The sequence below is a fragment of the Heterodontus francisci genome, chromosome 18, assembly GCF_036365525.1.
Source record: "Heterodontus francisci isolate sHetFra1 chromosome 18, sHetFra1.hap1, whole genome shotgun sequence".
Lineage (NCBI taxonomy): Eukaryota > Metazoa > Chordata > Chondrichthyes > Heterodontiformes > Heterodontidae > Heterodontus > Heterodontus francisci.
The window spans coordinates 73,596,009-73,620,584 of NC_090388.1; the positions used below are offsets into that span (position 1 = coordinate 73,596,009).

Consider the following 24,576-nt stretch of genomic DNA (forward strand, 5'->3'; position numbering starts at 1 on the left):
CCTGGTGCTGCTTCTGAGTACTCTGGCTGCCTATTCCTACTTGTACTTGGAAGTGTCTCTCCTGCAGAGCTTCTATCCACTCTAACTGAATATTTTAACCAGCCACATGTCCCAGCCTGAACCCTCCATCCCTTCAAATCCAGATTACTGATGCTCCATTGGTGCCTCCCTCCACTCCACCAGTCTTTAAACCAACTCACCATTCTGGAATCCTCATCCAAAATCACTGTCTTGTTACTGACCGTTAAAGGCCTCCCAAAAAGCTTTAAAAACATGTCTAAATTGTGTCAGCTGTGGCTCAGTGGTAGCACGTCCACCTCTGAGACTGAAGATTGTGAGTTTAAGTCCCACTCGAGAGACTTGAGATGTGCTGTCTCTCACATGTTAAACCAAGGTCCTGCCTGCCCTTTAAAGTAGATGCAAAAGATCCCTTGGCATTATTTGAACAGCAGGGATGTCCCAATATTCATCCTTCAACCGACATCACTAAAAAATTGGATTATTTAGCTGTTATCCCACCGCTGTTTGTGGGATCTTGCTGTGTGCAAATTGGTTGCCATGTTTCCTACATTACAACAGTGACTGTACTTCATTGGCTGTAAAGCGATTTGGGACGTCCTGAGTTTGTGAAAGGTGCTTTATAAATGCAAGTCTTTCTTCTTTCTGTTTCTTTGATTGTCCCTCGGTCTATTAAATTCCTTCAGTTTCTGCTCATGGTTCACCTTTTCTCCTCTCTAAAAGAACATCTTTCTTTTACATGAGAATCACTATATAAATGTCACGTCCTGTATCCTGACTCTCCAACCAGTTATCCATTGCTCACTAACCATGTGCCAGTCTCCACACAGCATGAGTCTTACCACATTATCTTCCTAAGGCCATCTCCTGCAGATTACAAAATCTATTCTGAACATCAATCCAAAAAAAAAGGCAGCCTTAGGTGCCACGTCAAATTTTTGCATCAATAGATTAGAACAGGAACTGCAACTGCCTCAAACTATTAGATTTTTCAGATTGCAGTGGATATTTCTCTCCGACCAGACTTTAATTATGGCAATAATATTCATGCTTCCAGGTTGCAGTCGCCAAGGTGTTGACAGCTGTCTGAAATGTGCAAAGTTTCCCCATCACCTCAAAACAGTTCTGACTGATCTTGGTTGCAGTGTCCAAGGATTATCAGTCGTGGCTCAATTAATAGCACTCTGGCCTCAGTGATCAGAAGGTTGTGGCTTCAAGTTCCACTTTGAGGATAAAAATCAAGGTAGATACTGCAGTACAGTACTGAGTAGGTGCTGCCTTTTGGATGAGATGTTAAACTTAGACTTAAACTTAAGCTTAGAAAGTATACACTTTTTGCAGCCTCCAGATGTCGCAAAGCATTTTACAGCCAGTGAATTAAAAAGTATACACATCTCCTCCTCATAGGGACAACACCCAAAGACCTGTGAGAAACACATGACAGAATTTTAGCTGCCAAGGGGTGGTGGGTTCAGGTGCAGGCAGGGGTTAAATCCCTGTCTGGTTGGAAACCTGACATGATTTCGCCCACTTGTGTTTCACTGGGGTGCGTTCCCAGGTGAGTGAGAAACCCCGTGGAGCTGTCAGGTCAGTCATTTCAATATGCAAATAGCGACACAGGGCAGCCTTCCCACATCTCCTTTCCATTCCTGTCATTACTGAAACTTCAGGAAGCAATGTAGAATTCAGCTATTCTGACCCCTTCCTTGGACAGATATGGGTCGTCATCATGCTCACATTCTGTGACTGGTCAGGAAACACGGTCCCCTTCTGCTATTAACGGTCTGTTATATTAAAATTCTGACCACTATGTTTGTTTGCTGATTATCAAGCCCATCAACTGCTCAGCGGCCCTACACCACCAGTCTCCAAATGGCATGAGTGCAGTCTCCACACATGGCACGATTGCTGCTCTCTCATGACGCTCCTGCATAAATGGTCCAATATAACATGTTCCTGCAGCATTGGAGGCCTACTTTTTCATGCAGCTATGACTCAGCAGATAATACTCTCACTTCTGAGTCATAAGGTTCTGGGTTCAAGTCTCATTCCAGGGCACCAAAATCAAGACTGATACCCCAGTGCAGTACGGAGGGAGTCCTGCACTTTTGGAGGTGCCATCTTTCGGATGAGATGTTAAACTGAGGCTCCTTCTGCTTGCATGGGTGGATGCAAAAGATCCCTTGGCACTCTTTGTAGAAAAGCAGGGGAGTTCTCCCCGGTGTCCTGGCCAATATTTATCCCTCAATCAACATCACAAAAAACACAGATTATTTGGTCATTATCACATTGCTGTTTGTGGTAGTTTGCTGTGTGCAAATTGGCTGCTGTGTTTCCTATATTACAACAGTGACTGTACTTCAGAAGTAATTCATTGGTTGTAAAGTGCTTTGCGACATCTGGAGGCTGCAAAAAGCGCTATATAAAAGTCTTTCTATTTTTCATGGTCTCCAGGTCTGCCATTTGAACAGTCTCCTCAAAGGGTCCCCTCTGTCTGCAAGAGACCGGTGGCTGATTTCAAATGTAAAATGTGTATGGCGAGGTCATTTGATATTACTCTCAGGTTCCAGACAGCAACCAGCCCAGGTTTACTCCAGTCAACCACTACAACATATTGCCAGCTGTGACCATGTTTCTTCATTGTATAACCAGTTTCTGCTTTAGATTTTATGGAAACAGACAGTAGGCTTTATTAATCCAAGGTTAGATGGAAACAACACTGAGTTAATGCCTTCTGAATGACCAGATAACTTGTTGTTAGTGATGTTGGTTGAAGGATAAGTATTGGCCAGGACACCAAGGGAACTCACCTGCTCTGCTTTGAACAGTGCCATTCATTTTACAGTGAAGACGGCACATCTGATAGTGCAGACTCCCTCAGTAGTACACTTAAGTGTCAACTCAGATTATATGCTAAAATTCTGGATTGGAACTGGAATCCATGATCTTCAGTCTCAAGAGGCGAGTGCTACTACTGAGCCACGGCTGACACCCAAGACATTTCTCTGAAGTACTTTTGAATCCAGTAAGATTTCAATGCTAGTCTTTCCTAGATAAGACTTTCACCAAAGTGCTTTTTGCTGCTCAGTGCACCAGCAGTCCAGTCCTAACCACACTGTACAATACAGTAGCTCAAGAATATCATCAACATTACTCTTTGCTAATATTTTATTCTGCGCCATAAGGGAAACTCTCTGGACGCAGTTGAAATGAATGCAACCAATTGATGCCCTAAAATGAGTTGAGGGCCCTTGGTAACCATATATGAGGTAAGTGTTCTAGAACCAATCCTAATTTTCCTTCTAGCGCGGAGCAAATGAGGCAGTTGTTTACTGGCTGTGAGTAGAGCCACTTGCTGTGTGACCGTGAGCTCTCCCAGATTATAGTCAGGGGACAAGCTGGATGACTATACTTAACTTTTTTGTCCCTTGACTAGGGAGGGAAAATAATAAGACAGCTTCCTGTTCCCGATCGCTAACCATCGTCACCAACTGGAAAGTGTGTGGATATTTGGTAAGGACAAGCCGAGATGGAAATATGGTCCATCAGTCAACGGTTACAGCACAGAAGGAGGTAATTTAGTCCATCGTGTCCATGCAGCTCTCTGCAAGAGCAATTCAGCCAGTTTCACTCCCTCGCCTTTTCCCCATAACGGTGTGAATTTTTTTCTGTTCAGGTGCTTATCCAATTCTCTTTTGAAAGCCATGACTGAGCCTGTCTCCACTGCAATATCAGGCAGTGCATTCCTGATCATAACCACGCTCTGCGTAAAAAAGTTTCTCCTCATGTCGCTGTTGGTTCTTTTGTCAATCGCCTTAAATTGGTGTGCCCTGGTTCTCGACTCTTCCACCAAGGGAAATAGTTTCTCCCTATCTACTCTGTCTAGACCCCTCATGATTTTGAACACCTCTATCAAGCTTCCTCTCAATCTTCCCTTCTCTAAGGAGAATAACCATAGCTTCTACCCTAGCTATCATGTAACTTAAGTCTCTCATTCCTGGAACCATTTTTGTAAATCTTTTCTCTACCCTCTCCAGAGCTTCCTTTCTGAAGTGCAGTGCCCAGAATTGTACACAATACCCCAGTTGATCTGAACCAGTTTTTTAATGAAGTGTCAAGAAAACCCTATATTCCAAATGAGAAATATTAATTTCATCGGTTGGAAACTTACATTAGACTTTAAATGCATAAAATCATGCAGTTAACTTAAAAAGAAACTGGCAACCAAGATGGCCACTGCAATTTACATCTGAAACACCTTTTCATGTTCAAAAGGTCCACTGGAGCCAGAGGGCTGAGCAGTATGGACCCAGGACAATGGTTTGCTCTAAATTATTGAATTATTTAAAATGGCTTCATTAGCATGGCAGTCAAAGCAATCCTAATATATTGACTTTGAAAGAGCAAACCCCCCTCCAAGTGTAAACTGGCAACCTGGGGCATGTGGAGCCAACTCCTAACCTTGAATTTCATTAGAAGGTTCCAGAAAGCCTGAAGCAGCCATGTGACTGTCTGTCCAGCTCAGGAGGAATCTGGTTTTGTTCGACAAACAGACAAGCAGTAACTGACTGCAGCAGCAGAGAAAGCTGCGTGCTTCCCTTTCTCTCTCTCCCTGCAGATAACATCAAGTTTGAAAACCATCTGTGACTGTGGACCCTCCAAGCCTACAGACTGCTACAGCCAGAGACCAGGGGAAGACAGCCAACTACAATTCTGCCTTCAAGAAAACCCTAAGCAAAGCCGGCGAATCACAAAGTGCACTTTGACCAGCGAGGACTTCAAGAATACAGCTTCAGCCGGAGGACTACTGGATCGTCAACTTCACAGACTGTATTTAAGTTCCATTTATTCTGGACTTTAATCCAACCACCGAATCTATTTTTTTCCTCTGTAATCTATTTGTGTGTGATTCTCGTGTGAACGTGTAGCGTAATTTTTAGTATTTCTAAATCGAGGTTAGAGTGTTAAGTATAATCAACTTACCTCTTTCTTGTTTAAACTAAAGAAAACCTGTCCAATTGGTTCTTTCATGATCATAGTAAAGGTAAAAGGTAAAACACTCATGGAGGTGGTAAGCACAACCATTGTTTAAAAAAGGAATAAACCCTGCTGCGGTCAAATAAGAGGAAGGGCAAGAGGGGTGATTGTGACCACCCCCCCTCCTCACTTGGCCGTAACAAAAGGTTCACCATAACTTCTTTGCTTTTGTACTCTATCCCTCTATTTATAAAGCCCAGGATCCTGGGTGCCTTTTTAACCACTTTCTCAACCTGCCTGTCACCTTCAACGATTTGTTCAGACATCCCTGCAGGTCCCTGTGCTTCTGCACCCCCTTTAGAAAACAGACCCTTTATTTTGTGTTGCCTCTCCTTTCTGTCCATGTATACCTTATTAACTCTCTGTTACCTCATCAAAAATCTCAAGCAAGTTAGTGAAACATGACTTGTCCTTAATTAATCCATATTTGTCCTAGTGATTGTTAATGTCCCGAATTTTTAGAATTGAGGAAAGAAAACACATCTTCATTTTCCTCATTTGAAAATGTGGCATGGCCATTACTGAGCCAATAGAAGATGAGAATGAGACTGTAGGCACGAGAACTAACTACAAGGTTAAAGTCTGCACTGTGCTGCCAGTAACAATAAATCAGATCTGCAAGCTTATATTTGGAAACAAAGCAGACAAATGTCTGACTGCTTGTGTACACTATAAAATGCAGCATGCTATGGGTCATTGGTGCCAACCCATAAATTGTTTGCTTTAATAATGCGGTAACACAACATGATTTGTGTGACATCAAAGAGGATGAAATCGGACCCGTTGTAGATTATTTTATTCTTTCTTGGGATAAGGGTGCCAATATTAAAGCCAGCATTTATTGCCATCCCTAGTTGCCCTTGAGAAAGTAGCGGGTAGTCTTTTTGAACAGCTGCATCGGTGTGGTGAAGATGATGCCACAGTGCTGTTAGGTAGGGAGTTCCAGAGTTTTGACCAAGCGACGATGAAGGAATGGCGATATATGCCCAAGTTGGGATGTGTGTGGCTTGGAAGGGAAATTTCAGGTGATGGTGTTCCAAGTGCCTGCTGTCATTTGTCCTTCTAGGTAGTCAAGGTCGCAGGTTTGAAACATATTGTTTGGTGGGAAATGTTAGATTACTTAGGACACGAAATCATGGTGTACATGGACTTCCAAAAGGCATTTGATAAAGTGCCACATAATGGGCTATCTGGCAAAGTTGAAGCCCCTGGAACAAAAGGAGCAGTGGCAGCACGGATACGAAGTCGGCTAAGTGACAGGAAACAGAGTAGTGGTGAATAGTTGTTTTTCGGACTGAAGGAAGGTATATAGTGGAGTTCCCCAGGGGTCAGGTATTAGGACCCCTGCTTTTCTTGATATATATTAATGACCTAGACTTGGGTGTGCAGGACACAATTTCAAAATTTGTGGATGACACAAAACCTGGAAGCATTGTGAATTGTGAGGATAGTGTAGAACTTCACAAGGACATAGACAAGTTGGTGGAATGGGCAGACAGGTGGCAGATGAAGTTCAATGCAAAGAAATGTGAAGTGATACATTCTGGTAGGAAGAACATGGAGAGATAATATAAAATAAAGGGCACAATTCCAAAGGGGGTGCAGGAGCAGAGGGATCTGGGGATATATGTAGACAAATCATCGAAGATGGCAGGGCAGGCTGAGAAAGGAATTAATAAAGCAAATGGGATCCTGGGCTTTATAAATAGGGGCATAGAATATAAAAGCAAGAAAGTTATGATCTTCTTCTTTGGCCTCCTTGTCTCGAGAGACAATGGGTAAGCGCCTGGAGGTGGTCAGTGGTTTGTGAAGCAGCGCCTGGAGTGGCTATCAAGGCCAATTCTAGAGTGACAGACTCTTACACTGGTGCTGCAGATAAAATTGGTTGTCGGGGCTGTCACACAGTTGGCTCTCTCCTTGCGCTTCTGTCCTTTCTCCTGCCAACTGCTAAATCTCTTCAACTCGCCACACTTTAGCCCCGCCTTTATAGCTGCCCGCCAGCTCTGGCGATCGCTGGCAACTGACTCCCACGACTTGTGATCAATGTCACAGGACTTCATGTCGCGTTTGCAGACGTCTTTAAAGCGGCGACATGGACGGCTGGTGGGTCTTATACCAGTGACGAGCTCGCTGTCCAAAGTGTCCTTGGGGATCCTGCCATCTTCCATGCGGCTCACATGGGTAATAGGGGCATAGAATATAAAAGCAAGAAAGTTATGATACACCTGCAAAAACCACTGGTTCAGCGTCAACTGGAGTACTGTGTCCAATTCTGGGCTCCACACTTTAGGAAGGATGTGAAGGCATTATTAGAAAGAGTGCAGAAAAGTTTGACGAGAATGATTCCAGGCATGAGGAACTTCAGTTACATGGATAGGTTGGAGAAGCTAGGGCTGTTCTCCTTGGAGAAGTGAAAATTAAGAGGAGAATGAAAGTCTCACTTTCCAAATGGGGAGCTGGACCCAGTGGGAATATGGGTGGGATATGCAGCTCTACACTCCCTGCGAACAGGGCTCCCCATAAGAAGTCCAAAATTCCCTCTTATCAGCAAGGTTGGCAAGAAACATTTTCTATAAGGATCCTTGAGAAGTTGATACCATTGCAGCTTCAACTGTGAAGTCTACCAAAGATATGGACAATGCTGCTTCAGGAACATTAAGGATGAAAGCACAGGCCTGTCACTGAAAATATGAGCTGCTTGAACACAGAGATAATGCAGTGAAATATCTCTCACCTACATAACTGGGTAAAGAATTTGGCTGAGTGGTAGCATTCAGTCTTTGAGTCAAATAGTATAGGGGAGCTTGAATCCTACTAGAGACAGCTCCAAAAGTAGAGAACAGTGCGCCAGTTCTGAATTCAAGATTAATACCTAGAAATATAGGGTTGGATTTTCAGATGAGGGTGGGATCGGAAGTGGGTGGGAGTTAAAAATAGCTCGGCTGGCTGGCTGGCGTGCCGGTTTTCTGCCTCCGGGCCATTTGTGCAGAGGCGGGATCGGGGGCCAGCATGACTCCTCGCCCACACATTGCAGGTAGCTGATCAGGCTCATTAAGAGCCTAATTGAGGCCAATTAAAATTTTCCATTTGGACTCCAGGTTCCCGCAGGTGGCATGGGCCAGTTTAGGTACTCAGGTTGCCTCCTGGCAGCAGGCCAGGGGTGGTGGGGAGGGGTAGGGGGGGCAGCACTCCAGGCAGGCCTAGCGGCCCTCCTGCCTACAGCTACAGGCCACCCTGTACAGGAGCTCCCCCTACCACAGGGTAGCCTGGCTGCAAAAGACATTTTTAAATTGGAGATTTGAAGAAGTTGTAGAGAGGGCTCCTCCATCTTGAAGCACCCCCTCTCTTACTTACCTTCCATTACAGCCTGCTGCTCCTTTCAAGCTGGAAGGCCTCTGATTGTCCCTCCAGCTTCAAGAGACTGCTCCTCATCCTTAATTGGATGGTAAATCTGTCTCCAGGCCAATTAAGGGGACGCCCCATGAGAATCACAATGAGTGGCTGTTGCCTCCCCCCCCCCCCGTGGGCTGATTCAGTACCTGCAAACAGTCCTGACCTCTGTTTCCTGCCCCAGAGGGAAAATCCAGCTCATACTTGCTTCACGGTTCTGGGAGTCCAAAAAACCCTTCCATCATATACAAGACCTTATCGGCTGGTATGAGAAGGATTATGGCTAGGGTCGGAGCGTTCAGATTGCAGCTTGTCAGATTGCTAATTGGCCTGAAAATTCTTTGACTATTTTCCAAAGGAAGAGCCTGAAGATGCAAAAAAACAATTTGCCATGATTTCTGTTGTTTGGGGGATAAACTTCACCACTGGAGATCCATCGAGAGTTTTTCACCCATATCTGTCTTTGACAGACACATTCCTCCTGTTCACCACCCTCACCCGCTTAACTGAAGAACCCAGCTGAAGGATCATAGTGGAAGACATCACCAAAGTTGCATGAAGTGGAAAAGTCTAATCAGTTAATTAAGTGATGCCAAGACTGAAGATAATAGGAAGAGGGAGGTAAGAATTCCATAAGGTCTTGGGAAAGAAGATGTGTAATGAATGCTAATTTCAACAGAGTGAGGTAGACATCAGCTCAAGAGAAACAGGTGGGGAGAGTTCGGAGGAATACTGACCATAATTGTATATTGATAAAACAAAGAGAAAAAAGAAAGGTTGTGATGTTAAGACAGGTTGGAGGTTAAGGGTGGAAAAGAGATTGTCTATCATTGGACAATCGTTCTCTTGTATCCAGCCCAGGAGTATGTGTTAAGTATCAGTAAAGCTCCCTGGATATAGAAATTACCCGATGAAAGAAGACCCAAGAAAAATGTAGTTTACTGCCTACCATCCTGGCAGCCACATGACAGAATGGGAGTATTATTCAAGTTTTGGATAAACTTGGAGTATGTAGGCAGTTGTGAGCTGCTTATGGGGGAATGTGGTTAGGGTTCAGACTGAATGATATTCTCATTTACTGGTTTTCAAGCTGTGTCTTTTCATCGGTGCTAACACCATAACCCTTACCATATGATGCAATCTGCAGTGGTAGACAATGATGGGAACACAACCTTCAGCTTGAGAATGCTGACTTTAAACAGTTTTGGCTTGGGAAGAGCGCAGAAGCAGTTCATTGAACCTGTGAACCTTGGAAAGGTTCACTTATAATCATCCTAACTTCCTATGTGGTGGTGCTCACCAAAGAATAGTCAAGCGAACTGCAAGCTCTTGTTCGAGTGCAGTCCTGAACTGATTATGTAAATTGACAAAGAAAACCAGCAGTTATCTATCATTGCTATTTCATAAAGTTGTTCACAAGTTTCTGAAACAATTAAAAAATGTTGCATTACTTTTCTAGCCTTGACCTGCTAAAGCACATCATGAAACAAAGCAATACCTGCCAAAGGCCATATCAGGATACTCTGGCAAAAGTGAATATGGAAACATAAAAAGGAGAAAAAAAGCAAGTTCTTGTTGTAACAATCACTTAATACAAACCTCGTGTGATGACTAACATTTCCCTTTGCCCTGCCAGAAGCTCCATTGTAAGCATCAGGGGAATGTACATCTTGATAAGATGACCCCCACTATGCTCCCTCCTTCTCCAATAAAAGCTACTCTGCTGATTTCCCCAAGAGTTTGAAAGAAAGAGATCTAAGTGTAAAAATGGCCACCGGACACACAAAGGTTTACCTAAAGTAGAACACTGACTCTGTGGGCCGGCCACAAAACAAATAATAATTTTCTCTCAAATGCAGTGAAAACTCCATTATCTGCAATAATGGCAGCATATTCCCTGGTCAATTACTGAAATTGGCTGATTATCAACAGACTCCAAATTTTGTTCTTGTACATATAGAAAGTCAATGCCCGAGGCAAGGGAATGAAGACAAGTTCAGTACAAATAACAAAAGAAACATTCTGTAGTTCTACTCTACAAGAAAAGAATATGAAATAAGAGTAACAAAAGAAACTGTGGAGTTGGGTGATATCTAACACAAGGCTTTGTCCTGTGATAAACAGGAAGAAAAGAACAACTTGAATTTATATAACAATTCATTATGTCTTAGACATTTTGAAATGCTTCACATAGAACAAATTACAAATGACTTTGAAATGTAATGAATGCTGTTCTATGAGTAATCCTGGTTATCATTGTGTGCAAACCAAGATTCAACAAAAAGAGAAGAATGACCAGTTGATTTAATTTTGATGGTTCTGGGAGGGATTTTGGCCAGGACACTGGGAAAACCACCCACTCTATTTCAAAATAGTTCTGCTGGATCCTTAGCATCTACTGAACACTGTGGAAAAGGCCGAAGGGGCATCAGAAGAAATAACTAGAATGGTGAGCAACAGTATCAGATAATTCAAGTTCCACCGTAGTGAAATGAAGAACTAAAAAAACTGCTGATGTTTCCCAGAGCTGACTCGCTGATTTAAGTTACAAAACCTCAGCAAGGGAAGGCGGCTTGAGATATGAAATAGTTTGACTGCTTCCCATAGGTTTTAGGACAGGAAATAGGAGATTGACATATGAAGAGCTACTTGGCTTGTATACCCCGACTTCAAGTGCATAATTAATCAGCAGAAGGAAAATTAGTTGTTTCTAAATAATTGAAAGACTTCCAGCTCATGTGGTATACTGTTAGTTCATTCTGCTTTGATTAAATTCCCTAATTCAACAGTGCTGAAGTCAACTGCAGCAATGTTGCCAACACACATGATGAGAGTCGGTCTTGAACCCTCAATCTTCTGAATCAGTGATACCTGCTGAGCCTAACTGATACGTTCTTGCTCTGATAAAAATGAATTCCCACTAGAGAGACTTGAGCACATAATCTTAGCTGATACTCCAGTGTAGTACTGAGGGTGTGCTGCGCGAACGGAGGTGTCATCCCTTGGATGAGATGTTAATCAAGGCCCTGTGTCTGCTCTCTCAGGTGAACATTAAAGATCCCATGGCACTATTTCGAAGAGCAAGGGAATTATCCCCAGTGTCCAGGTCAATATTTATCTTTCAATCAACATCACAAAAACAGATTATTTGGTCATTATCACATTGCTGTTTGCGGGAGCTTGCTTTACACAAATTGGTCATCCCATTTCCTACATTACAACAGTGACTACAGTTCAAAAGTACTTCACTGGATGTAAAGTGCTTTGGGATAAAGGCCTACTTGGGTCTGCAAATGAGACCCGACCCGAGCCCGACAGAACCACATCCGACCCCGAGCCCGGCCCGAGTCCTTCCATTTTTTTTCCCGCGCCCGACCCGACCACCAGTTAACCTATCTTCCGTTTTTCACTTTGTTCCTTACCTGCACAAGCTTAAAATAACTGTAACAAAACCACCTTTAAAGTCCAAAAAGTAAATTAACGTTAAACTCACTTACTTGAGGTGGTGACAGAACGTGTCCGATCCGGCCCAGCCCGACCCGAGCCCGAATGCCGGACCCAGAAATGCAACCCGAACCATCTCGAAGCCGACACATGTCGTCGGGTCGCGTTGGGCTCGGGTCGGGTAGCAGGCCTTTGCTTTGGGATGTCCTGAGGTTGTGAAATGTGCTATTTAAATACAAGTCTTTCTGTCTTTTTTGAACCGCTGCTGCCTGTACGGTGAAGGTGCTCCGACAGTGCCGTTAAAGAGGGAGTTCTAAGATTCTGGTCCAGTGACCATGATGAAGGAACGGCAATATATGCCTAAATTGGGATGGCGCATGACTTGAATGGGAACTTTGAGCTGAAGGTGTTCCCATGCATTTGCTGTCCTTGTCCTTCTGGGTGTTAAAGGTTGCAGGTTTGGGAGGTATGCTGAAAAAGCCTTGGTGAGATATTACACAGTGCAGCCACGGTACACTGGAGGGAATAGATGTTTAAGATGGTAGATGGGTTACAGATTAAGCTGGCTGCTTGATAAGACACCCCGTCCTTGAGTTCCATTATTACACTGTCAAGGAATTCATAAGTGTAATAGGCAAACAGACATTTGTGAGATTGCAATTGTAGCTAAATAGAGAAGTGTGACCCTATATTATGTAAAGTCTACTGCAGTCAGCCCAGATGCTTAACCAAGCAGAGCACTACTGTTGTTGAACGGATACAAACAATGAGATGTTAAGTTCACTGTCAAGATATCCCGTTCTATAGTGAGGTAGTCCTGTTGTTCAAGCTCATTATACAGTTGTTGTTTTCCCCTTCAGTATCTCCTAAATGAAAACTGCAGCATTACACCTTTTTTCTACACACACCTTAATTACATAACAGAAGAGCTCAACTTACTTCATAGCCATCCACTGACCGTTGGGACACAGGTAACCATGATACTTCGAGTTCCGACGATGAGATGCTCCTGGCAGTCACTCCTGAAGGGGTTTCACTGGGCTCTAGTGATGGAATAAAATATTGGATGACTTTATTGCAATGAAATCAGATTGTACATAGACCTTTTTTGCACTGACATGACTTCAGTAACCATGGCATCAACTTGGGGTTGAAATTGTTCAATGCATTAAATTTAGCCCACTGGTTAATCAATGTGTCAAATTCCCAAGTGTGGTGTCTTATCAAAATTATAAACACAAATAGTTGATGACGGTCAAAATGATGGCCATTGAGATTTGATATTACTGTAAAAATAAGATCACCGAGGAATTTCAACACCCTGCATCACAAAGCAATGAATTTACATTTTGTGCTTATATAAACATCTGGAAGGGTTTTCAAATATACAATTTACTTTGGACTGACGTTTTATACTGCCACTGTGAATAACTGCAGTTTATTTCAGTCAATCACTGCTGAAGTGAGCAACTGTTACTCTTAAGTCTCCAAACTGCACGATGCATCAGGTGATGGCACGCAGATAGATTTCTGATTGCTGTGTTATAAGACTGCTATGACCCAATCATTCCTCTGGTTATCATCTGCTCAGCACATAAAGACTCATTTCATAAGGAGAACATTTTGCCAGCTATTTCCAGTGGAAGCAGATACGATGAATGATTCCAAAAGGAAACTGGATGGTCACTTGAGGGAAATAAACTTGCAGGGGAAATGGGACTGATTGGATTGCTCATGGACTCGATGGGCCGAATGGCCTCCTTTGTACCATAAATATTTTATGACTTGTGCGCATCAGTCAAGTCACCTTGTCAGTCATCTTAACATCACGTTATCCATATCCTTACAACAACAGGCAGTCTATCGCAGCGAGTCTCCACAAAATAAATAATTTATGCTGTCTTAGTTTATAAAAATCCACTCAGGTTAACTGAAAAATTCACTGAATCTAGGCGCAATGAAGATGCACAATGGGACTCAACACTTGACAGTAAATCAAAACATGGCAGAGCTCTGTGCCTGGTTTTACTCGGTAGTTTTCTGTCCTATGAAACAATGAATGGCAGCTTCCTGAACAGCCCAACTGCACAGGACACTACAACTGCCTCAATCTCATGCTAACCTTCACATGTGCCTTTTCATCACTGAATATTGATCAGCAGTGGTGGAGGCCAATTTTCCACTGCTCAAGTTAAAAACTCTGAGGTTAACTACAATAAGTTTTGCCACCACACTGGTTGAGAATGTGGCTTGAACCCATGATCTTCTGAGAGCAGCACCCAACTGAATGCAAGAAGGTAAAAGCATCACCCAGCATTATCCTGAGCCAGAAACACTGGGAAAATCCTAAAATTGATACCTGGGCAGTAATCAACGGAGCTGATTGCACAATCTAAGAGAAAATCAATTTATAAAGGTGGGACAGGGGATCTACTCAACCATATTACTGCCCCAGACAGTGCAAAGTTAACTCCCAGTTTTGATGAAAGGTCACAGACCTGAAACGTTAACTCTGCTTCTCTCTCCGCAGATGCTGTCAGACCTGCTAAGTATTTCCAGCAATTTCTGTTTTTGGTATAATAGAAAAGCAACTCCCAGTTTGTGCTGTTAGATAATCTCAACAACAGACACAATCATATGAACGCAAGAAATAGGAGCAGGGGTGGGCCATTCGGCCCTTCGCATCTACACAGCCAGTCAATAAGATCATAGATCTTCTACCTCAATTCCACTTTGCCACTCTGTTCCAATGTCCTTTGATTCGCTTAGTATCCAAAAAGCTATCACACTCAGTCTTGAATATTTTCAATCACTGAGCATCCACAGCCCTCTGGGGTACAGAATTCTAAATATTTACAACTCTCTGAGTGAATGGCCGAGGTGGGGCTCTCCCTGCCTTCTTGGCTCAGCGCCAGGAGCCCCAGCTCCAGCACAAAATCCAAGCCCTTGTGTTCCTTGTACGAGTGCACTCAAATCTCTCTCAACATCAAGGTTTAAAATTTTCACACCTTTAAAAGAATATTCTGCTTTTCTATTCTTATTACCAAACGAATAACCTCACACTTCCCCACATTAGACTCCATCTGCCACCTTGTTGCCCACTCACTTAAGTGTCTATACTACTTTCCAGCCTCTTTGTGTCCTCTTCACAGCACGCATTATTACCTAGCTTTGTACTGTCAGCAAACTTGGATAGCTTACTCTTGTTCTCTTCGTCTAAGTTATTAATAAAGTTTGTAAACCACTGAGGCCCCAGTACTGATTCTTGCAGCACTCCATTAGTTACAGCCTGCCAACTTGAAAATGCCCCATTTATCCCTACTCCCTGTCAATTAACTAATCCTCCATCCATGCCAATACATTACCTCCAATTCCAAGAGTCCTTAACTTGTTTATTAATTTTTTGTGTGGCACCTTATTCAATGCCTTTTGGAAATCGAAGTATACTACATCTACTGGCTCCTCTTTATCCACCCGACTCGTTACATCCTCAAGAAGCTCTAACAAATTTGTCAAACAAGATTTCCTTTTCGTAAAACAATGTTGACTCTATCTGATCACACTATGATTTGCTAAATGCATTAAGACTTCCTTAATAATAGATTCCAGCATTTTCCCAGCAACTGATATCAGGCTAACTGGCCTGCAGTTCCTCGTTTTTTCTCTCCCTCCTTTCTTGAATAGTGGTGTTACATTTGCTAATTTCCAATCCACTAGGACCTTTCTAGAATCCCGGGAAATTTGGAAACTCGTAACCAGTGCATCCACTATCTCTGCAGCTACCTCTTTTAGAACCCTAGGATGTAGGCCATCAGGTCCTGGGGATTTGTTGCCTTTTAGTCCCTTAAGTTCCTCTAATACTTTTTCTTTGCTGATATTAATTACTTCAAGTTCCTCATTCATTAACCCTTGGTTACCCTCTATTTGTGCTATGTAAATTGTTTCTTCCACTTTGATGACAGGCACAAAATATTTTACGGTGCTCGACGGGAGCCATCCACCGACTAGAAAGTCGGTGGCAATCCCGCCTCCGCCGAGCCTGGGGATCCAGACTGGATTTTACGGTCCCCCAGGCCCTTAATTGGTCTAAGGCGGGACTTCCACCTCATTGAGGCAGGAAGTCCCGCCTATTGGAGCTGCCAGCCAATCAGTGGGTCGGCAGCTCATAGTCCCAGCAGCACCACCGGGAGCGGACGCAACTGCTGGGACTGCAACTCAGCTGCACACTGAAGATGGCGGGGAGCCTTGGAGAACAGGTAAGCTTCTGTGGCCTCGCCAGGGGCGATCGGTCTGGCCCCAATGAGGCAAGGAGGGGTCGATGGGGGGGGTAAGGGGGGCATGTTAGGCGTTGGGGGCAGTTTGGGCATCATAGGCAGCCCTCCGTCAGGCACAGGATGCCCCCTTACAGGTCGTCAGAAGGCCGCCTACTTTCATCAGGCAGCTTTTCTGAGGCCTTGGCTGCCTGCCTGCCAACCATAAAATAACCGTGATGGCAGGCAGAGGCTGTTAATAGGCCACTTAAGGGCCTTGACTGGCCTGGGGTGGGCCAGCCTTTTCTTGCCACCGCCGTCCCGTGTAAAACGGCAGTGGAGGCGGGAGCAGGTTGAGAAGGGCCCCTCAAGCCTCCCACTCCATTTTACACCACCCCCATCCCCCCACCACCTGCCACCAGCTCACATTTTGGTGGTGGGGAGGGGGGGAGGCGTAAAATTCCGGCCAATGTTTCTGTCATTTCCTCGTTCCCCATGATCATTTCTCCTGTCTCTGCCTCTAAGGGACCAACATTTACTTTAGCCACTCTTCTTTTAATATACTTGTAAAAGCTCTTACAATCGGGTTTTATATTCCTGACTAGTTTAATCTCAAATTTTATTTTTTTCCTTTTAATCAACTTTTTGGTCGCTCTTTGCTGGTTTCAAGAACTCTCCCAATCCTCAGGCTTACTACTATTCTTTGCAACATTATAAGCCTCTTCTTTCAATCTAATACTGTTCAGTTAGCTACAGATGGATCTTTCTAGCTGAGTTTTTGCTTTTTAATGGAACAGATTTTGTTGAAAATTTTGAATAATTTTCTTATGATTGTCCTATTGGCACCCTTCTCCTTCACCTTCCACTCTTCCTTCTCCTTTATCATTCTGCCTGTATTTTCGAAATGCTGCGTATCCTGGAATATTTATTTCCTAACCTTGGCCACCTTGCAAACCTATCTCTGTAATGGCGATTATATCAAACCCATTTATCTCTATTTGTGCCGCTTGTCCATGTATCTTGGTATGCAGGCTTTGTTCATTTAGATAAAGAGCTTTTGTTTTTTTACTGCTATTCTTTATGGACTATGGACCTTATTCGCTAATGCACAATTACTGTTAAACTCTCTGTCCCTTCCTGTACCCAAATTGATACACTACTCTATTGCCTCAACCTTTCCTTTAGATTTCCAATTCTCCCTTCACCTGATCCTCCCCTTTTTTAGTTTAAAGCCGTATCTGCTGACCTGGTTACACGATTCGGCAGGACACTGATTCCAGTCGAGTTTAAGTCGAGTCCATCCCAACGGAACAGCTTCCTTTTTCCGCAGGACTGGTGCCAGTGCCCCATGAATTGAAACCCCTTCTTCCCACACTATTCTTTGAGCCATGTGTTTAATTCTCTGATCTGCTTGACCCTGTGTCAATTGGTGCGTGACTCAGGTAACAATCCAGAGATGATTACCTTTGAGGTTCTGCGTTTGAATTTGGACTCTAACTCCTCAAACTCTCTCAGCAGAACATCATTCTTATGTCGTTGGTTCCCACATGGACCACAACTGGATCCTTCCCTCCCACTCCAAGTTCATCTCCAGCCATGAGATGTTTTAACCCTGGCACCTGGCAGGCAATCACTGACCTAAATGTTAACATAGTTTCTCTATCCACGGATGCTGCCAAACCTGCTGGGTAATTCCAACACTTTCTGTTTTTATTTCAGATTTCCAGCATCCGCAGTATTTTGCTTTTACTTTGGAACTCCTGGTCGCAGCTGCAGAGAACATTATTCCCCTGACTATGCTGCCCCCTATCAGTACCACATTCCTCTTCACTACCCTCACTTGAATGGCTTCCTGCACCATGGTACTATAGTCAGTTTGCCCATCTGCCCTGCAGTCCTTGTTCTCCTCCACAGAGGCAGCAAGTACCTTGTACCTGTTGGTCAAAGAAAAGGCTTCTCCTTCACTACATCTTTGATCCCCATACCTGCCTGGTTTGTAGTCACACCCTTCTGTCACTGACCATTGATCAACTCTAAAATTCTACTTAACGCAAGTGGTGTGACTGCCTCCTGAAACAATATGTTCAGGTAACTCTCCCCCTCCCTGACGCCTGTAGCTCAGACTTCAGCTCAACTCTGTGTCGAAGATCCATGAGCTACAGACAACTCAGACATGGTTGTCTGTGATCGCAATGCTCTCCACAACCTCCCATCTGTAGCAGTGATGTCATACCGCCTGCCCTGCTACGCCTATCTAACCTTATTTATTTGATTCATTAATTAGTTACTATCTTAGTAAAGTAATATCAAATTACAGTTTCCTAGCTTAGAGTCAAAAGAAACACACTTGCCAGCTACTGGAGGTAAAACAAAAAGAATAAAACACAGCATCTACTGCCCCTCTACACCAAATTCACACTTGTACCAAATTCCCGACTTTCGCACTCTGTCTACAATGACTCAGTTCTGCGATCATTCAGTGCTCCTATGTTTGCCTCTGAGGGACCCATGTTTACTTTCTTTTTTATGTACTTGTAGGAGCTTTTACGATCTGTTTTTTTTTCCTATTTCTTGCTACTTTACTCTCATATTCTCTTTTCTCTTTCTTTATCAATTTCTTGGTCCTCCTTTGCTGATTTCTCAAACCTTCCCAATCCTCTTCTTTTAATCTTATGCTATCCTTAACTTCTCTAGTTAGCCACAGTTGGACCACTTTTCTTGTGGAGATTTTATTCCCCAAGGAATTTATATTTGTTAAGAATTATGAATATTTCTTTAAATGTTCACCTTTGCTTATCTACAGTCATATCTTTGAATCTAATTTCCCAATCTACCTTATTCAACTCGCACCCCCCCGCCCCCCATACCTATGTGATTGATTTTGTTTAAACTTAAGGCCCTAATTTCAAACTTAACAACAATCGTTCTCAAACTCAACATGCAATTCTATCAATTATGATCACTCTTCCATCAGGACCCTACAATTTATCCATCTCTTGGCAATGAAAAGGAAAAACATTGAGTGATGGCCCTGTTCCGCATTCTTCTGTATGCTGGACACTATCTGTATTGCAAGACAGGGGATTAAAGGATTGACTTGACTGCAATGCTCTCAATAGTTAAACAACTCGCCAATGCTCCCTTCGTCTTGCCTCACATAAGAAAAATGGGCACTAAAGCCGGATACGCAAGAGCTGCCAGCAGTCATTGAACTGGACCCTCACATGTGCCAGCACCCTGAGGACTGGGCTGGGGAACAATCAAACCCACTATATATTTTTTAACACTTCATTGTGCATCTGGTAACATTTAATGGATAATAGACTTGCCAAACTATTACAAACAAATAACAAAAAAAAATTCATAGAACAACTGAAATTGAAACTGCTTCAGTGATTGTGTTTCAGCAAAAACACTGACAGATGCACAAGGAATGCAGGAATAGATAGGAAAGCTGCTCAGTGCTTTTTTAATCACATATGCATGGACTTCCCATTGCCTTTGGACAGCCGCTGTGAATGCTAGTCTGAATTGCAGGAGACCATTTGAGTTAAATACATATTATGTAGAAAAAAAAGGTCCGAGATGACAAGCAAATCAGAGATTTGGAAAGAATTTAGGATAAAATACACGCAGTCAGTGAAGTGAGAGTTTTTTGATTAGTTCTAGGTAATTTTGAGCCACACAGAACACGACAGACTTTATCAGTAAAGAAAGAGCTTGCATTTATGTAGCGCCTTTCACCACCACAGGACATCCCAAGTGCTTTACAGCCAATGAAATATATTTTATGTATAGTCATTGTTATAATCTAGGAAATATGGCAGCCAATCTGCAAACAGTAGCGTCCCACAAACAGCAATGTGATAATGACCAGATCATCTGTTTTAGTAATGCTGCTTAAGGGCTAAATATTGGTCAGGACACCATGGAGAACTCCCCTGCTTTTCTTTGAATATTGTCACGGGAACCTTTGCACCCACCTGGGAGGGCAGACAAAGCCTTGATTTAACATTTCATCCAAAAGACGACACCTCTGACAGTACAGCAATCCCTCAGTACTGCATTGGAGTGTCAGGCTAGAATTTATGCTCAAGGTTCTGGAGTGGGGATTGAACCCACAACCCTCTGACTCAGGTGAGAGTACTACCACTTTATTCGAAGTGTGACATATACTGCACAATGTGTCAGGGGATACACTGTTATATAACAACAGAGGTGAACTGTCACATAACACACATTGTATAATTAATAAGATCACTGAATGACAGTATCCAAATAAGTCAAATTAAGTTTTAATTTCATGGCATTCTAGGAATTTAACTAGAGGATCCTTAATGTGCAATCATTAACATTTTTAATCATTTTTGTGCATCCCACCTGCTTTGTCCCAACATTTACTGCTGAGCCTTCACCAGTCCAGACTCCACACTCCGGAATTTTCTCCTCAAAACCCATCAACTGAGATTTTCTTCACCTCTCTTACAATCACCTTCTTTGTCTCAATGTTCATTTTTGTCTTATTACACTTCTGTAATGCCTCTTGGAATGTTTTTGCATTCGAGGCAAGGATAAGCACCAACATGTTGCACTACAGACATTTGATAAAGTTATTGACTCAGCCACAGACATGGGGCAATCAATCTGTATATAAAGTGTGTAGCCAATCGAATGCCATCAAAACACAGTACAATTTAAAATGCATTTCTGCCTACTTAGTGAGATACCTGGCATTGTTTTTGTTGCACAAGTAGTCAATGTCTGCCCGCACCACTTGGATGTAGCGATGCGGAGAATCTGGACAGATGTCCATTTGTCTGCCGTGATCTCGATCTCTTACTCACTCTCTCTCTCTCCCTCTCTGTGTCATTCCCCATCCCCTCTATGCCCATCTCTCCATCTCTCTTTCCTCCCTTTGTGCATCACTCTCTCCCTGCCTCTTCCCCCCCACTCTCTCTCTCCCCCACTCTCTCTTCATCCCCCTCTCTCTCTCTCTCTCCATCCCCCTCTCTCTCTCTCCCATTCTCTCTCTGCCCCCCTCTCAATCTCGCCTCCCTCTCCACTTCGCTCTCTCTCTGTCCCCTTTCTCACTCTCTCTTTCTCTCCCACTTCCCACCTCTCTCTCCCCTTCCCCCACCCCTCTCTCTCTCCCTCCCCCTCTTGCTCCCTCCCTCAGCCCCTCTCCCTCCCTCTCCGCTCTCTCTGACCATTGCTGGGAGTGGGAACAGCGGCTTGAACTTTGGACAGATTCTGCATTTTTCGGCGGACTTTTAACAAAAAGAAACCTGCCAGAAATCCCCAAAACTGTCCAAAGTTAAGAAACTCCTGTTCCCGCTCCCAACACCAGTCAGCTGTGAAAGTGACACTTGTGATTTGTTTTTTTTTACAGCCGCTCTGGTCACAAAGAAGAAACCAATGGGAAGTTTCTCGTCCCTGAAATTACCAGTCACGAACCTCCACACCATTTACCACGGACACGTTGCCGACCCCTGAATAGTGGTGCTGTATAAAATACCAGGGCTTAAAGGTTAAATTATGAGACCAGATTCCACAAGCCTGGCTGGTATTCCTGTAAGTTTAGAAGGCTCAGGAATGATCTAACTGAGATCTTTAAAATGATAAAGGGATTTAAAAGAGCAGACAGAGAAAAACTATTTCCTCTAGTCTGCAAATCCAGATCAAAGGGGGCAATCTTAACATTAAAACTAGGAGACTTAGCAAGGAAATCAGAAGGCACATTTTCATACAAAAGTAGTGGAAATCTGGAATTTGATCTCCCAAAAGGCTGTGGATGCTGGGCCTATTAAAATTTTCAGGACTGAGATTGATAGATTTTTGTTGAGTAATAAAATCAAGGGATATGGAACAAAGGTGGGTAAATGGAGTGAGCTGCAGATCAGCCATAATCTAACTGATTGGCTCGAGGAGCTAAATGGCCTACTCCTGTTAAGTATGGTGATGTTGTAAACTGGGAATGTGGAAATCTCTATCAGCACCGCCCAAAGATAGTGAATTATTTGACTGGTTCCTGGAAATTAACTTAGGCCGGAATTTAATGAAGAGGCAGTGGCCCCGCCCACCAACAGGAAAGTCAAGGGCAAGCCCGCCTCCTCCAGCCCTGGAAACCACAACACTATTTTACAGTCCTCAGGCAATTAACTGCAGCAGTTCCTGGAGCAACAGCCATCAAGGAGGCCTCTGAGTACAGGTAAGTGGGGTCAGGGCTCGCTGGAGCCAATTAGCCATGCCCCACAAGGGGAAGTGCGGGTGTCGATCACAAGGACGGGAGTGGCAGGGTGTTTCATTGGGGTGGCCCTTGCCGTTCAGGGGGCCCTCCATGGGGTCTGGATGCCTGATAAGGAGGGACACCTCCCACCCCCCCCACCCAACCCGCAGGGAGGCCGCCAGGTTTTACTGGGCGACCTCCCCAGTTGGCAAAGTGCCCATCTGCGACTGGTAAAATTGGTCTAAGGATGGGTGGGCTGCCCACCACCTCCTCCCACTGCTGGTAAAATACCAGTGGAGGTGAGTAAGCAACGAGCATGGTACCCACCCAACTCCCACCTGATTTTACATCCCCACCCACCCCCCAACATTCCGCAGCCTGCTCCTGGGGTGGGGGGGTGGTGGTGGTGGAGGGCGTAAAATTCCGGCCTTCACATTTTCGTTATCCGTTGCCTATGACTAGCTGCAAATTGTTGTTTTCAGATTATCAGCGTAAAGAAAATAAAATCAAAGCTACTGTACCGATACCCGTCACTCCCAACAATACTTTTGAAGTATTAAGATGCATTTTGAAAATTTTCCATTTCAAACTTTACCTCAAAAAAGTTTCTAAAGTTCATGCTACAGCTTGTTTGAAGTCATTTGGGAAAAACAAAACTTTTAAAACAGAAGAAAGACATGCTTCAAGTGTACAAATCATATCAATACAGAAAGGAACTTCTCCACATATCGTTCTTGACTCTCTTCAGTTGACAAAGCAGGTATGGGAAGAATGTCAACTCCAACACAAGGCTTTTGACGGAGGCTGAAGCCACTGAGTAAAAACGTTAATGCTCAGAAACACAAAAAGCAATTTTGTAAGTTTAAACACAAAACTGAAAAATGTGTAATTTTTTACGTCTTTATTACTTACTTTTAACATTAAAACAAAATCAGTTGCTAAGAAAAAATGGCAGCTGGTTATTCTTTGAAAATATTTGTTGAGTGATCTGATTGGTTCAGTTTTTATTCCTTTTTAAACTGGCGGGGGTTAAGATTTGTTGTGGGCCTTTTTTTTGCTAAGTGTAATCTGATCAAGTTAATTAGTTCACCTTCTGATTCCACGGGTAGATTTTCCTCTCTGCTGATGACTATAGTTCTCATTTGTTCCTGGTTTGGAAATATGCCAATCGTGCGATGGTGGATCACAGAAATTTACTTTCCAACAGTTTTATCCCCGAAGGAGAAAACTTCTGGAATGTGCTCCATTTTTATTATGTGCTAAAGAAAGGATGTGCATTTATACAGCGCCTTCAGGACATCACAAGGCCTTTTCTAGCCAATGAAGCACTTGTGAAGTGTAGTCATTGTTGTATTGGAGGACTAGTTTATTTTTCATGGGTAATCAAAATCTGTAACTTTCACTCCCAAAGGCTGTGGATAGTGGGTTAATTAATATTTTCCAATCTGAGATCACTAGATTTATTTTTGGTAAGGGTATCAAGGCATAGGAACATGGGAACAGGAGTAGGCTATTCGTCCCCTCCAGCCTGTTCCACCATTCAATGAGATCATGGCTGGTCTGCATCCTAAATCCATCCACTCGCTTTGGCTCCATATGCCTTAATATCTTGGGTAGCAAAAATCTATCGACCTCAGAATTAAAATTATTAATTGAGCTAGCATCTATTTCTTTCTTTGGGAGAGAGTTCCACACGTGTACAACCCTTTGCACAAAGAAGGGTTTCCGAACTTCTCTCCTGATTGGCCTGGCGTAGCTTCTAAGATTATATCCTCTTTCTATTTACCCTATCAAATTTTTCCCATATCCTAAAAACCTCAGTCAAGTCACCCCTTAACCTTCAATATTCCATGGAATACAAGTCTAGCTTATGTCCTCGCTCCTCATGATCAAACCTTTGGAACCCTGCTTACATTCTGGTGAATCTGCACTGCACTCCTTCCAAGCCCAATATATCCTTTCGAAGGTGTGGTGCCCAGAATTGTATACAGTACTCCAGATGTGGTCCAACCAGAGCTTTGTAGAGCTGCAGCAAAAACCTCCTGCCCTTTATATTCTAGTCTTCTAGATATAAAGGCTCGAATTCCATTAGCCTTTTTGATTATTTTTTGTACCTGATTACTAAATTTTAGTGATCTATGTATATGCATCCCTAAATCTCATTGGGAAGTCACTGTTCCCAACTCTTCACCATTTAAAAATTTCTTGGAT

At 43.3% G+C, this 24,576-nt stretch overlaps 1 protein-coding gene across 3 annotated transcripts in view; it reads right to left on the reverse strand.

The window, feature by feature from the left end:
* LOC137379721 (contactin-1-like) overlaps positions 1-24,576 on the reverse strand; it is a 934,724-nt gene that overhangs the window by 161,715 nt on the left and 748,433 nt on the right. For all 3 annotated transcript variants that reach the window (XM_068050989.1, XM_068050987.1, XM_068050988.1), the window contains one exon: positions 12,829-12,932. In XM_068050989.1, the coding sequence (XP_067907090.1) occupies positions 12,829-12,932 (104 nt within the window). The remainder of the gene's footprint in view (positions 1-12,828; positions 12,933-24,576) is intronic.